This window comes from Perognathus longimembris, chromosome 2 (genome assembly GCF_023159225.1).
Source record: "Perognathus longimembris pacificus isolate PPM17 chromosome 2, ASM2315922v1, whole genome shotgun sequence".
Classification (NCBI taxonomy): domain Eukaryota; kingdom Metazoa; phylum Chordata; class Mammalia; order Rodentia; family Heteromyidae; genus Perognathus; species Perognathus longimembris.
Genome location: NC_063162.1, coordinates 139,536,799 through 139,553,179, shown reverse-complemented (window position 1 = coordinate 139,553,179; position 16,381 = coordinate 139,536,799). Strand labels below are relative to the sequence as shown.

General features: G+C 39.2%; 1 protein-coding gene across 1 annotated transcript in view; it reads right to left on the bottom strand.

The window, feature by feature from the left end:
• Positions 1-1,645: 1,645 nt before the first annotated feature.
• The window catches only part of Lrguk (leucine rich repeats and guanylate kinase domain containing), an 87,531-nt gene continuing 72,795 nt past the window's right edge, over positions 1,646-16,381 (bottom strand). Inside the window, exons 16-20 of the mRNA XM_048337707.1 lie at positions 12,814-12,953; positions 10,441-10,529; positions 7,963-8,088; positions 3,463-3,611; positions 1,646-2,004 (exon numbers count right to left, since the gene is read on the bottom strand). Coding sequence (XP_048193664.1) covers positions 1,874-2,004; positions 3,463-3,611; positions 7,963-8,088; positions 10,441-10,529; positions 12,814-12,953 — 635 coding nt within the window. The 3' untranslated portion in view covers positions 1,646-1,873. The remainder of the gene's footprint in view (positions 2,005-3,462; positions 3,612-7,962; positions 8,089-10,440; positions 10,530-12,813; positions 12,954-16,381) is intronic.

The window sequence follows — 16,381 nt, the reverse complement described above, 5'->3', positions numbered from 1 at the left end:
GAGGGAAATGAGATCTCAATAATACTGGGTGGGGTTGAAGTTTAGAGCGCCTGCTGAGGCCCTGGCTGGTGCCACCCGGAAAAGATGAAAGGAGCACCTCATTACTGCTTCCTGTATCATCTCCCCTTGCACTGCATAGTCAGTGAAAGTCCTAGCTCACCACAGACCTTCTCTCCTACCCTCCAGGGAAAGGGAGAGAGATTCTCTTCACTACCAGACAGACAGGGTGGTGGGAGTTTATGCTTCCCCGGTGGCCTTTGATGACACAGGGAATGTTCTCAGTGTTGAATAGTGCCGGGAGCTGGTGTCTCAGGCCTGTGATCCTTAGCTACTAAAGAGGCTGAAATCTTCAGAAGTTCAGAACCAGCCCAAGAAGTCTGTGAGACTCTTAATTCCAATAAACTACCAAAAACATCAGAAGAGTTGTAGCTCAAGTGGTAGAGCACAAAAGCTTGGGAACAGCACCCAAGTCCTGAGTTCAAGCCCCAGGACAGGCACACACACACAAAATTGGATACTGTGTCCTGGCTCTCCATAACACCATTGGCAGTATCCTGGCAAGAAGGAGAAAGAGGAGAACTTTGATATAGACAGAAGAGGTTAAAAGTTTGATGGCTTGATTCATAGTGTTTGGTTGTGGCAGCGAAGTCATTGTCTAAACACTGTCTATCTTACAACACTGCTCTTTCCCTGCTCGTTGGGCTAGATGAGGCAAGATCCCTTGGTGATTTGCTGACATGCTCATTGGCATTCTAGGATGGCAGCTTCTACAGCTGCCACATAGGACATAGGACATAGGACATGGGACATAGGAGCCAGAAAGGAAACCCAAGAGCCCACTGTCATGTTGAGCCATGTTGGTGTTGGAGGTTTGAGGTCTATGACCTTCTTTCTTCTTTCCATTTCTCTATTTTGTAATAGTGTCTAACATTTAAACTGTATTCAGTGGGTGTGATGGAAAAAAGTGAATATTCCATGCTTTCTGAGATTCATTGTTTTTATATTTTAAGTGTATCTGAAGTATTTCATAATAATTTTTAAAAATGTGTTTGTGGAAATTATATCCTTTTTGATGATTCTTGGGGTATAGGGATCCACCCCTCCCTCAATTTTTCCTTCCCTCCATTTGACCCTCCATCCCTCTCCCATCAATCCCAAAGTGAGATCTTCGATATGGTTTGTCTATAAATTATCAATGAAGGTTTTTTTCTGCAAAAGGCAGGGAGTGAAATCACAAAGATGATGAAAATTATTTTAAAATATTTCTAATGACAAGCCGTACAGAGTCTAGAAAGTGCAAATAAAAGACCTATCTGTTGCTCTTCATTCTTTCATATTACTAAGCCAAGTCAAGAACTTCCCAAAATCACATTAATGAATTCCCTTTGAGAGACGTAGGTGGTGAGTTAGTGGTGAGCCCAAGTTCAATGGAACTCTACAAGTCTTTCATAATTAGAAGAAAATAATTCAAGCCTTGAGATATATACAGTAACATTATAAATGGGCACACTGAGATTTGACATGAATAGTTCCAGTTGGATATGTCCAAACATCTCTGCACCCATATGAATGCCATCGGATGTTTCAAAGGAGGGAACAGCTGGAAACATCATGTGTAGCTATGAGGAAAACCAAGACGACATTTCTTCAGAATCAAGAATAATGTACACACAAATACAAGAAAAAAGATAAAATAAAGACAGCATACAGAAAGTCATACTAGAAATTAATTGAGAGAATTGAAGCAGCTGAAACATTGTTTTGAAGTTAGTTGGCTGAGTGAGAATCTCTGAGAGCCATGGCCAGGGAAGAGAAAGGGGCTGGACGTTAGCAGAGCACTTTCCATGTTCAGGGTCAGATATCAAGTGCTGGTCTATCTGCGACCCTTTGGGATTGAAGGGAGGGTGGGTTTGGTGTTGGAACCTGGGCGACTCGTGACTAAAATTGAGTGTTTCCTGTGTTGAGCAGACACTTTATCCACTGAAGAGAATTTTCCACGTAGTGCTGTAAAACATTAAGAAAAATATAGTACACATAGTTAAGATACAGTACACATAGCTAAGACACTACACATTGTTAATCCCTAGGTATACTGCACAAAGGAAGTACCAAGGGGAAGAAGCATCAGATTAAGCTGAGGAATGTATTCATGACCACCTCTAAGGAATAAAAGACATCCAAGCAAGGGAAACAGGATGAAATCACAGGCACAGCTGGACAAGTGTAGATCTAATCTGAAAGTTTTTACAGTGAGCCCCAGTGACTCTGCCCTTCCACAATGCTCACATATAACTCTCTTTCATAATCATTGTACATGCAGCCAAAGGAATGCCCATGCAAGTCAAAGCTGCATTCAGAATGGAGGGGAATTCCGTATCACTCTATTCACCATGATCCACTGACTCCCCCAGAATATCACAGTGTGATTTGGGGGAAGGGAAGCCAGGTGCCTAGTTCCCTTCTGTGAACTAGAAGAGTAATGGTCTAATTCTTAACAACAGATTTGGGGTGGCCCCTGCCCGTTCCTTCTCCTGCTTCCTGTACACAATGAAGAGAATGACTTTGCTCCCCAACATGCTCCCCACGATGGTGTCACCTGTCACTCACTCTCTATCAGCCTCTCCCAGGCCCCTAGAGAAATGCAGCCAAGTGACCATGGTCTGAAACTGTATTCCAGGATGAATTTCTCCTGTGACTTGTTTATAACAGAAAAAGTAACTAATAGACAAGACAATGTGACATTGACAGTAAAACATGGTCCATTCAAAGGAATAAAATAAATGGGACCATTGCTGGGAAAAAAAAAACTACTATCATCTTAATCTGCATGTATAAAACTTTACAGTCACATAGTGAGTATGTATCCAGTACTTCTTTCTTTGATTCCTAAAGTTCCCTCGTACTATACCACACCACAGACAACAGCCCACCTTGCTCTGGCCAGACAACACTAGGATGCAGTGTTTCATTCTGAAATTCTCATTTAGTGAGAGAAAAATAAGGGCTGGAGAAGGTCTGGAAACACTGTCCTATGAGAAGCCAGAATGACAGTGAGCTTTTATGCTATGTGTGTTCCAGAGCTCCTGGAACACATTAAAAATCACACACACACACACACACACACACACACACACACACAGAGCTGGGAATGTGACTTAATGGTAGAGTGTTTGCCTAGCATGCACGAAGCCAGGGGTTCAATTCCTCAGAAAAAGCTGGAAGTGGTGCTCAAGTGCTGGAGCACTAGCCTTGAGCAAAAGAAGCTCAAGGACAGTGCCCAGGCCCTGAGTTCAAGCCCCAGGACTAGCAAGAAAAGGAAAAAATATATAATTCATATATAAATAAATATTTATTTATAGATGAATATCCCTATCATATATATTTCATACATATGAAATATATTATATAGCTTATATACACATATTATTTACATATATACTCCATATGTGGAACAAAGCATACCGTCTATGTCTTGATCTGCCTTATTATCACCTCCTGATTCTGGCCATGAAACCATAGTTCCCTCTGGAAACTGCAAAGAAAATTCTCTTGTCCATGGATAGGAGTAAAGCAATGTAGAATATTTCATGGATACATGGGAATCCTTGGTTCTAAAAAATAAAGAAAGAAAAGAATAGAAAGGAGGAATGTGAAAAATGTTTTTGAGATGCGGACCTACCTTACCCATGACCCTACCTTACTCCCCTGGTTGCCTGTGTGGAATTAGGTCACTAGTGTACAACATGACTGTGTTGGCTGGTTGCAAGTGGTGTCTACAGGAGGTGCCATATAGCAGGTGACCTGGCAGATTGTACATCAAGAACTGCACACACTCTCAGGGATTCCTCATCCATTACACAAGGCTTGGCTGGGTACCTGCTTAGGGTAAGGCACTGCAGTGAGTGAAGAGTAGGCAACACAGTGGATAAGACACAAATCCTAGTATCGAGGACTTCAGAGCCAAGTACAACTTACATATGGCAGTTCTGTGATTTCAAATTTAGAGAAAATGAAACGTTAGATGGCCTGATCTGGACACATGTTTGTTATAGCCTGTGCTATTTGGGGGTCGATTGTGATTTTGCTCCCCCTTTCAGGATGAGGTTGGGGGTATAATTGGCACCTAAAATCACTGCATATGGGTCAATGTTCTTCCTATTGATCAATGTCCTGGTGTTCTTCTTGGGGGAAATGTCTCTCCTAGGAAGCCCCAGTACAAGGCCTCTGAAGTAGATGAATTTTGGCCTCGTGGTTCTGGATTCTTTGGCCTCATGGTTCTGGATTCTTCACTCCTTCAGTGAAGCCTCCTTCCCACCAACTTTGCTGCCAAAGAATCTGAAAATGATCACACTCATTGTACTTGAATCTTTACTTTGTGGAGACACTTGAGCTATTAGTTTTGGGAAAAATATTGACTTCCAAGAAGAGAATATAATTCTCATGGCAGATGCTCAGGCATTATCAGGAGAATGAGAAATATTTATTTCATAAAGTTTCCTCAATAAATGCCCCCCAAAAGGAAGGACAGCTTTCATCCTGACTGAAATGTAATCATATTCTACCCTATAGCTTCATACACCCCCACCCCACCTTGCACCCTCAAAGTTCATGGCTTTGCCCTGTTTCTGTCACTCGTTCATAGAATCATTTGCAGTGTCAGCACGAAGAACACTGTGGTAATTCAGCAATGACATTTTTCAAAGTCAAGAATAATGCACACTGAAAAACAAGAAAAAAAGATAAAGACACTATACAGAAAGTCATACTAAAAATAAATTGAGAGAATTGAGGCAGCTCAAACATTGTTTTAAAGCTAGTTGGCTGAATGAGAACCACTAAGATCCATGGCCAGGCAAGACAAAGGAGCTGGACATTAGCAGAGCACTTTCCATGTTCAGGGTCAGATGTCAAGTGCAGCTCTCAGTGTGAGATGAAGGAGTGAGAAAAAGGAGAGCTCTGGCAATTATGGACCACACATCAGTAATGCCAGGCAGAGCTCCTGAAGGACAAATCACCACTACAAAAGGGGAAGTGAGGTGGAGGTTATAATTGGAAGGTGGAAAGGATGTTCCTGAGTACTGTGTCTGAAGATGCTCGATAAAGGCCATGTTTCCCTTCTGCAACTTAATGCTTCTGGGATGTTTCTGGGACAAGGTCAACTTCAGGAATGATAGTAAGAAGCTAGCTTGGAAACTAACAGGGAGAAGGTAGAAGGAGATACTTTAAAGAGAGGGGAGAGGTGAAAATTGGGTAGTTTGACCAATAAAAGGGCAGGATGTGGAAAGGATGAGGCCTCTGGCCTTAGAGAGAGGGTGCTGTGCCAAAGTGAAGTTACCTGTTTCCTGAGATGGCTCACAGGGGTCCTGTTCCAACCATGTTTCTGAGTTCCTCAGGCTAACAACATCAGGGCCAGATGCTGGTGGATTTGAGCATATTACAGACTGTGTCCTCAACCTCACAAATATCTTATTAAAAGGGTGCCCTTTAGAGAAATAATCATTCTACTGTCAAGCAAAAAAAAAAAAAAGCCCCCTACAATACATATACACAATGAGGAAGATTTCCAGCTTACAGCAATGTCAAAAAGGCCAAGTATCCATGATGAGAAATCCCCCAGATGGAGATCTGGAATGTGAACCTGGGCCCACATTTGAAAACATTTAGTGGGGCTACTCTCCGTTCAGTGGTTTACTCCACTGCTAGGTTGTAAACTCTGCCACCAACAGAGTCACGTGGCTTGGCATGGAAGTTCTGCTCTATAATTCTTAGCCACACGCCCTTGGCTAAGTCTTGCAACCTCACTTGTTATAGTCTCAGTTGTCCCAACTATCACAGCCTCTTGTTCACATGAATCTCTTTGTAGAGATAACACATGTCACACTTCCAGGGCAGAAACAAGTGTGACACAAGATCCTTGCTTGTAATTCTGTTTCTTATAACCTATATGCATTCACACTGTTTTCAGTTCAATAGTTGGGGCTGTCTTAACTTTACCATTTTTTTAAAATTTCCATAAAATGAAGCATAGTCGTTATTTCTTATAAACATAATACAACTTTATTTAGACAATTTGAAAACTAGAAGGAAGAAATAAAAGTCATGCATGGAAAAAAAGATCACTATTATGGTTTGGCTCTTATTTTTCCATATAGTTTTACTTTCCTTATTTTATCACAATTGTGCACATTTGGGGGAGAGGGGGGAAATTAATTTTATGTTAACTATTCTTTGAAACCTGATATCAGTAGCATTTGCTCCATACTTTATTCAACCATTCCTTTAATTTTGAACATTCAGGTTCTTTGCAGGACTTTCTGCTCTTATGAATAGCTTTACATATCATGATTTCCCACAATGGGAATTATTTTATCAGTGTTGTTGATTGCCAGCATGCTTGTATTACTCTCTCCCCAATTCATATGCTGAAATCACAGCCCCTGAGGTGATGGATGAAGAGGTGAGGCACCAGAGAGAAGCTAAGGTGACTGGGATGGTGCTCTCATCAATTGGCTTAGTGCCCTGATGACGGGGAGCGCTTCCTCACACTCCATGCCCCACACTATGCAAGGACAGAGCAAGAAGACATAAATACATAATAAAAAAAAAACTTTTGGTGATTTAGCCAGAAAAAAGGTGAAATACTGTTTGCAATTTATTTTTAATTGCAAGTAAGATTAGACGTTATTTTTTATTATTTTACTATTTATATCAATTAGTTCTCATCTTACTTCTCTTTTGAACTGATTGTATCTTTTGTTCCTTCATCTGTTGGGAGCATTAGTGTTTTGCAAATCAATTTATGTGAACTCTTTATGTACTAGATGGTCGCCACCTGTCATACTTTATATACCTTGTTGTTTTCTCATTTGAATTTTTTTTGTCTTTTTTTTTTTTTTTTGGTACTGGGGATTGAACCTGGGATGTTGCACTTGCTAGGCAAGCACTTTGCCATTGAGCTACATTCTAGCCTTAATTAAAAAAAAATTTTTTTTGTCGGTTGTGGGGCTTGAACTCTGGGATTGGACAGTGTTCCTGGGCTCTTCATCTCAGGGCTCTATCACTTAAGCCACAGCACCACTTCCAGTTTTCTGGTGGTTAGAGATAAGAGTCTCATGGACTTTCCTGCCTAGGCTGGCTTTGAACTGGTATCCTCAGATCTCAGTCTCCTGAGTAGCTAGGATTATAGGCCTGAGCCACTGGTGTCCAGCTCTAAGAATTCTTTATATTCTTAGAGAAACTTACTATGCTGAATATAATAAAAATATATTCCTCTTCTGTAACTTTTCTTGTATCTCCTAAAACTTTTCATTAACATTTTAATCAGTCTACAATATAAAGATTGTGAACTCTATTTTGGCATTAAAGCAGTAGGATTCAGAAGCTGCCTTTTATATTGGCTATTAACCAAGGGGTTACTGGAAGACCATTGGACTATAATGCAAACTAAGAAAACCAGGCTCACAAACTGGACAGGAATGAGAACAAAAGTAGGCCAGGAGTCCAGAAAACAGCTGAATTGAAATTCAAAGCCGGGACTAGCACTGCACTGCACTGCCACAAAGGGATGCTGCAGACTTGTTTCTTCTGCCATTGATAACTTGAATATCTCCAATTGCCTCTGCTTCTTTAGGGCCCTTCCTAAAGACCCAAAGTCCCACACAGAAGCTTCCAGTCATGGGAACTGAGCCATCTTTACCAGTGTGCCCTCTGAAGGGCCTGGTCTGATCCTTTCAAGCTCTGTGGTGGGAGGTGGAGCCCTGTTACTGACATGTTTAAGGATTTCTCTGAAGCTTAGGAATGATTACTGTGATTTTTTTTTCCAGTGCTGAGGATTGAACTCAGGGTTTTGCATTTGCACTGGGCTAATGCTCTTCCACTGAGCCAAATCCCCAACCCCTGATTACTATGATTTTTAATTAACCAGCAGAAATGACCAATTCTATGCAGCAAAATTCAACTCACTTCATATCAGGATATGATCCAAAGGGAGGTTTAAAATATTCTTCAGACATTTCAAAATTTTTTCGTAGCTCCTCTAAACTTGCAAAATATTGTTGATTACTGATTGTAGGTGATGGTACTGGACCCCTGAAATTAGACATTTTTTTCTTAACCCAAAAGATTTCATAATGATATCAAGGATAAATGCACGGAATACCTTTATACTGATCATTGGCTCACACACACACATGCAAATGGCAATAGAATCATAATGCAATAATGGAATAATGAAATGCACCCAATAAGAAACATACACTTCAGAACTTACTTGTCTTACACATGAGCACCTAATTTGAAGTAAGCACACTAATATTGTGTAGTGAATATTCCTTATCTCTTAAGCCATTCGTATTGGCAAATTATCTTCTTTGTGATTTGCACATATTCTATTGTGAACCCTAGTCCATTTGTTACACAAGTTGTAACAATAGAGCAACTGCCAGAGAAATTGAAATAGTTTATTTTCCAGTTTCATTTAGAATATAATGCTTTGCAACAGATCCTAAATGACATATTTCTAAAAAAAAACAACAACATTATATGCTGAACTAAACCCTAGCATAAAAATATTCTCTCCATATGTACAATATATCATATACAACATATTTCTTTTCCCTCAGAATGACTTGAAAGATAAAGAAGCACTAATCATTTTCAGTGAATAAACGTGCCTGCAATTTGTCTTGCTATGTGCAAAGTACCAAATGTACATAAATTCTAAACACCCATTTGCCCAGGGAATAATCCATTTGGGGCTTGTATTTACAACTGCTTAATGTCCCTGTGCATTATTAAAAGATACAGTCTTAAAAGATATTACAGACTTAAATGGAAAAATTATTTTAAATGGATTAAAAAAATTCTGCTTTCTTGAGCCACTGCATTCTTAACATTACTAAAAAAAAAAATGCGGGCTGGGGATATAGCCTAGTGGCAAGAGTGCCTGCCTCATATACACGAGGCCCTAGGTTCGATTCCCCAGCACCACATATACAGAAAACGGCCAGAAGCGGCGCTGTGGCTCAAGTGGCAGAGTGCTAGCCTTGAGCAGGAAGAAGCCAGGGACAGTTCTCAGGCCCTGAGTCCAAGGCCCAGGACTGGCAAAAAAAAAAAAAAAAAAAAAATGCTACAATTATGACTTTGGCAGCGCCAGGCAAGGTGGCACATCTTTCCAATCCCAGCTACTTGAGAGGTAGAGACCAGGAGGAACTTGGGTTGGGGACACCTTGGGCAAAACATTAGTGAAGATTCATCTCAACAAGCATGCTGAGAATGGTGACTCACAGTGGTAATCTCACCTCCATAGGGGCATAGGTTAGAGGACAGTGCCTGGACAGAAAAACTTGAGACTCTATCTGAAAAACAGTGAAAAAAAGGACTAGGAGCATTGTTCAAGGGGTAGAGCACTTGCTTAGCAAGCAAGAAGCAAGAGAAGGAGGAGGAAGAAGAAGAAAAAGGAAGGAAGGACGGAAAGGAGGGAGGGATGAAGGGAGGGAGAAAGGAAGGAAAGAAGGAAGGACGGAAGGAAGGAAGGAAGGAAGGAAGGAAGGAAGGAAGGAAGGGAGGGAGGGAGGGAAGGAGGGAGGGAGGGAAGGAGGGAGAGAGAGAAAGGGAAGAAGAAAGAAAGAAAGAGAAAAGGACAAAAGAAACAGAGGAAATAAATGGAAGGAAGAATAACAACATGAAGAAGAATGAAGGAAGAAGGAGGCAGAAGAAGAGGAGATGTTGTCAGTGTTCTTGGCAACTTTCTAAAAACAGAGATTTCTCCATTTAACATTCAAGTGTTCCAAAACATCACAAAAGAAGAGTTCAGAGATAGTATATGCATAACAGTAATAGGAAAATAGCATGAAAGCAATGTTTAACCCCTAGCTAAATCCTCTTCCTATATAACAATTAATAGTGCTATAACGATTATAGCCACTAGTACCTATGAAGTCCTGGCTACATGGTAGGCAATCCACACCAAGAACCAAGAATCCTTAGGTTAATAAAGCTCTCCACCGCCACCGTCATGGAATTTACAGTCTAATGTGGAAAGTAGACACTAAACACATGACCCCCCAAATAATTACTATTGTTTGGAGAGTCATGACCAGAAAATACAGGGAATTCAATAGGGTATAATTAACCTTCAGTCATGAGCAGCCTTTGTGAAAGCTGATCTTAGTATCCAAATACCACTAGACATATTACTCTTTGCAAGCTAAAAAAAAAAAAATAATCAAGTTCCTAGTAGCTGTAAGTATGCTGTGCCTTTTAAAGCAATATGAAAATGACAAGAAAACACACAACTTCTAAGAAATAGGTTTGCTACTAAACCATTGAGTCTGTTTTGGAGATTTCTGTTTCTGTTGATGATTTCAGGCTTGTTAGGTAGATTTAGCTGCTAGAAAATCTAAGGTTGTCCAAGTACCAACAAATGTCATAAATCACTACCTTTGAAACAGGAGCGTGTGATCACGAGGTATCTTCCCCATGAGGGCTTGCCGAGCTGCCTCATGCTGTTTGTACAGAGAGTATCTTTCCTAGGCAAGACATATGATCAGAAAATTATATTCGTGTTGAAAGTATGTCAAATCACTGAAATAGCTATGTTCCTTTTCTCCTAGAGTTGGTCCACTATGTGGAAAGCAAAAGGAAAAAACAAACACGACAGGCATAAAGATAATTACAAATAAAACCAAAATATTTTTATACAACTCTGATTTAACATATCAATTTTATTTGATACTTAACTAAGAATGTGATAGATTTCATTAACATTTCATGCTTGCATTTTTAATCTTTCTAATGAGATGGCAAACTTCTTGGGGGTACATATCCTTAGATATGTACAGGCAGTGGCCACCTCACTAAATAAACACAATAATAAATACAGGCTTTGTTACAAAGCTCGTCTGTAAATTATTACTACTGGTCATCAAGAAGGAAAAGGTTATCTGAAGTTAAGTGCCAGTGGCTCACACCTGTAATCCTAGCTGCTCAGAAGGCTGAGATCTGATGATTACAATTGAAACCAGCGCTTCAATTGGCACAAAAGTCCATGACACTCAAATCTCCAATTAAAAACCAAAAAGCCAGATATAGAGCTATGGTCCCAGTGGTAGAGAGCTAGCTTTGGGCACAAAAGCCCAGAGACAGCAACCAGGCCCTGAGTTCAAGCTCCATGACCAGCGCGCACGCGCGCGCGTGCACACACACACACACACATACACACACACACAGTTCCTGAGACTTGGCAAGATATAGAAGTAAGAATGTTCCCTTGGAATTGGCAAGAGCAGGTTGAAGAAATAGTTATGACTGATGTGCAGAAAAACACCTTGTAAGGCTCAGACCCACTCACATCAGCCATTCTGCGTGAAAGGTCTTCTCTAAGTCAGCACAGGACTCGCATGTGCTCGCCACAAAGGTAACCAAGCAAAGGGGGCTGTGTTCATACAGAGCCAGGAACTCGAGTCACAAATGACAAATATCATGCTCAGACTGGAACTTCTGGAACCAATATTTCACATGTTGTGTTTCATTTAAAAAAAAAAGTTCTCGCTGGACAATGTTTCTAAGGTACTTTTTTAACAGTAAGAAAAGAGCTATGGTTTTCTTTCATTTGATCTAAAATAAAACTGGTAAATGGCTGATTGAAATTATAGTTACAGTTCTCCCAAAATCGTTTAGAGACGACTACATTGGTGTATCTAGGTAGCCATTCAGATGAGATAGGAAGAGAGATGAAATAAAACAGCAAAAGGCTGCATAATCAAGGAATTTAAAAAATGAGGAGATTGAACATCTTATTTATTAAATTTTCTGAATTCATGTCCACCTACGAACATCTTCACACAAAGCATTTAGATTGATACAATGATGGGCATTACCACCAAGAAGCCTGATGTCCGATTTTTTTTTTTAATTTTCAGATTTGACATTCTTGGGCATTTTGTTTTCCTCACAAGGCAAGTCATTAGGTTCTAGAATTATACCCCCACCCCCGGAGAACATGAGATAAGGGGAAAATAACACCCAGGTGTCAGAACCTTTGGAGTTGGCACTACTGAGGACTGTCATGGTCTGGTCACCTAATTGCAACCAAGGCAGAAGGCAGTGAGTGGAAGCGTTGTACACTGCTGCCAGAAAATTGATTCCAGGAGTGCAAGGGCCAGGTGTGTGTTTTGTTCTTGTGTCTAGTCGAGTCTGCTCTGTGAGTAATTGCCCAGTATTGAGAAGGCGAGTTCATAACCCATGAACATGGTAGGAATGGGAAGGAAAGAGTGAAAACATGAGTGAGGAGGAAAGGAAGACAAGAAAGGAAGAGAGAGGAGGAGAGAAAAGGGGAATGAATTGGGACCAAGTTACACGACCAACTTAAACCCAAGCTACGTTATTAAGTATGGACTCCTTCAATGGACTCACTTTGAAGGCTCAGCCCCCCAAATACTCAACATTTCCCACCTACAAAGCAAATTTTCCTTGAGATCATACTCTAATACATTTACTTATTATAGTACTTGTCTATACTTGCCAAGTAGAAGAGTTGAGTTGTCAGAGTTTTGACTGGAATCCCAAGGAAAAAGTACTCAAGAAATTTTTACATCAATACTATATTTCTAGGACAGGATTTACTGTTAGAGGGGATGAGAGAGATAGGGAGAGAGAGAAAGAGAGAGACAGAGAGAGAGAATAATCGGTCAGTTCACAGCAGAGAGAGAACAGTTTAGGGAACACTTACTAGCACCCCATATTAAAGCCTTTTTTTTGCCTGCCATTGTCTGAGGTCCTGCTGACACGTTATCCCTTCTGCCCTTCCCTTACCACCGGTGTTTTTTTGGTTGAAAGTTTGGCCCACAATTTAACAAAGTAGTTTCTGCTTGTAGAATCCAGGAAGTCACTCATATCCAGAGAAGCAGGCTTATCAAGAGACTCGTCAAACAGCAGATGAGGTGCCAAAACATCTGGTAGAGAAAAAAAATAAATTGTAAAATAAAAGGTAAAAATAGAATAAGAGTACTTTGCAAATTGGCAGGAATGTTTTAGATATTTGTTTAAACTCGAGAAACTGTATGTTTAATCTCTTCATTTTAACTTGAAAATATCTAAAAATACAACATAATTAAATATTTTAATCAAATAGTCAAATAAATAATAGCTAAATATAAAATAATGATATTAATAATAAAGTCGGCCCATAATTTGAGGACACATACTCTGTAAATATACCTAGTATACAATCAATACTGATTTACACAGTGAAGTAAAACATGTGCAAAACCATGCATCTGAACACTTGAGTGAAGTCTCCCTTATAATTACTATTCAATAAGTTCTCTTACATGCTAAAATGAAAATAAAACATGCAATACTAAGAAGAAACTTTGAATAGAAGAGACATATGAAGTAGTTGTTTAGCATAATTTACTCATCAACAATGTCCAATACTCCTTTAATTGAGAGAATCTTTTTTTTTTTTTTTTTTGGCCAGTCCTGGGCCTTGGACTCAGGGCCTGAGCACTGTCCCTGGCTTCTTCCCGCTCAAGGCTAGCACTCTGCCACTTGAGCCACAGCGCCGCTTCTGGCCGTTTTCTGTATATGTGGTGCTGGGGAATCGAACCTAGGGCCTCGTGTATATGAGGCAGGCACTCTTGCCACTAGGCTATATCCCCAGCCCTTGAGAGAATCTTGCTGTGTAGCCTAGGCTTCTCTTACTCAGGGTTGGACTCAAACTCACAATCCTCCCACCTCAGCCTCCCAAGTGCTGGGATTACAGGTGTGTACCACCATGATTGGCACATATCCTTTAAAGTATTAGAAGCCCAGAGACCTAGAACATAAAAATGTAAATCTCTGTTATTACCTCTCTTCTGAAGGTCTAAGGTCTAGCTATACCTTTAGACACTTTATGTCCTGTTGTTTGGTGTTGCAATATGATTTGATGGGAAGAATTTAATGATGCCATCAGAAAGTCATCTGACCCACATTTACTGAGCACCTATTATTTGCTGGATGCTAAGGAACTAATGATGAACAAAACATCCTTGACTTGTATGGATTACATTCTAATGTGGGAAACAGACAAACAACACATTAAAAGCATCAGATGACGAGCAGTGCTATGGAACTGGATAAGGGGATGGAGTGAGAGGGAGTGTGGAGGTTAAACAAAATCTTCTGTAAGGCGAGGATATCTGAACAGAAACATCAGATGCAAGGAAGGAAATCAACATCAGGAAATCAACATCTGGCAGCGGAAGTGGCTTATCTAAAGAACTACAAATATGCTTAACTTGACTGTATCACTGACAAGAATTCACCACAGCTGCAGGATGGGGGTGGGGGTGGATAGGGAAGGAATAGATGCTGTACTAATTTTTCTTTTATTTTTTTTGTCCTACAGCACAGAATATTAGGGCAAAGACCATGTGATTCTGAAGGAAGTGAAATAAAAGCTTCATGTTGAATGCTCATGCTAACAACCTCCACAGAAGAGATCATAAAGATCATATATACGAATACATATCTGTGTTGATGTATATAAGATTTTTCAAAACACAGATTCTCTATGTTTGTTTCTCTCTCTAGCTTTCTCTAAGCCACCGGTGCTATGGTGTAAGGGAGTCAGGGTCATTCAGTCTGATGAGGCCCTGCAGCTGTAATTCCAACAGTGTCCTCTCTTAACTATTCTCAGCAACAAAACTTGTGGAGTGAAGATAATGTTTGCATGACTATTTTACATTATAATACCACCATCCCAATGATTTGAATTCTTGCATGTTTCATAAAAGACCATACTTTCTAATGTGTTAATACATCAGTGGACAGAAGATCCTATTTCCTAATTAAAAATAAAACATAATTAATAATGTCATAATTCCTTGACACAAGGATTCTTAACATGTTCTTATAGAAAATATCTAAATTAAAGTCAACCTTGAAGCAACATACATACATATGTGCACAAAAGAAAAGAAGCGAGTTCTTCAATACATAGGCAAGTTCAGTTTATTTAAATACCTACAATGAAGATGCATAAGTGAATTTAAATGATGCATGGCAGATTTTAAAGTTACTTTTATGGATCAGTATCATTACCAAGTGCAGGAAACTATAAACACAGTATCTGGGAAAATTAGGGATGCATCCCAAAATAATTCTAAAAGCGAAGACCTTTCCTTAAAACTTCTATTCTCTTGAAATTAGATGAGTTAAATATTAATTGTGGAAGACATTTTAAAAAGATAAGTATAGAATTCAACCTAAGTAACAAATGCAGTAGAGGTAATGTAGCTAAGAGTAAAACATGAGCATGTATAGTTAATATTGTATCATCTCATACCCTAATAAGGCCATTTACTGCATGAAGGAAGAGAAAAACTAAAGGTGTTAATGATCTACCATTAAAGGATTATATCCAGGTCAATAGCTAGCAATAAAATTACCATTTGGAGGTCAGGTTGAAAATGCTTTGAATAATCAAACTCTCTATTTTAATGACCAATATTTTTTTATATTCATAGCACTACTTATGAGCAGATCAGCATAGCCATTTTCCTGCCAGAAACTCAAGATTGATTGCTTTTCAATGTAAAACTGACGTATTTAAGTAAAATTGTCTCCACATTAAAGTTTATCTTTCTCTGAAAGCACTTAGAAATGGATCCTTGAAAAACAGGGTATTATTTCCCAAGATGTCTCAAGACATTTTCTCAATCATTGATTTCACCACCCCCAGCTTTGAAACATATTTAGTGACTTTTTGAGCCAATAAAGGGTAATTTAAACCTATGATGGTTAAATGTGTATGTGTATATAGTAACTTGTATATAAAATGTTAATTCCTATAAAAGTCTCTATCCTAAAACATGTAACCATGAAAAGGGCTTAAAACAAATTAAAACACAATCCTCTTTACAGACTGTGAAATGTTTATTTTTATTAGAACAGTTACACAATTTGTGGCGGAAAATTAAGGAGAAAAATTAGTCCATTAGGAAGTGCTATCACAAAATGGAAGCTATTTTTCTAAAATAGAAATGCATCTTAAAAGTCTTTTCTACTTGTGCTTCTCAGCACTACATAATAGCAACTAGAAAAATAATATTTTTACACAGAATCCATGCTAACTTTCCGTATTAAAATGAGCTTTTACAGTAGAACACTATCATGTTAAGTCCAAGAAGATAAAGTAATAATGTATATGTTTATATGGCGAATGCATACTTATTAAACTCTTCTGACAGTGAAGTGCTATATTCTTCAACATCCATCTATTTGAAGGAAGATAATTAGCAATGTAAACAGAGACAACATCCACAAACAAGATAAAAGGACATGAAAATCTATTCATACACAGTGAAAATGAGGTACAGAAACATTTCTTTCTCCT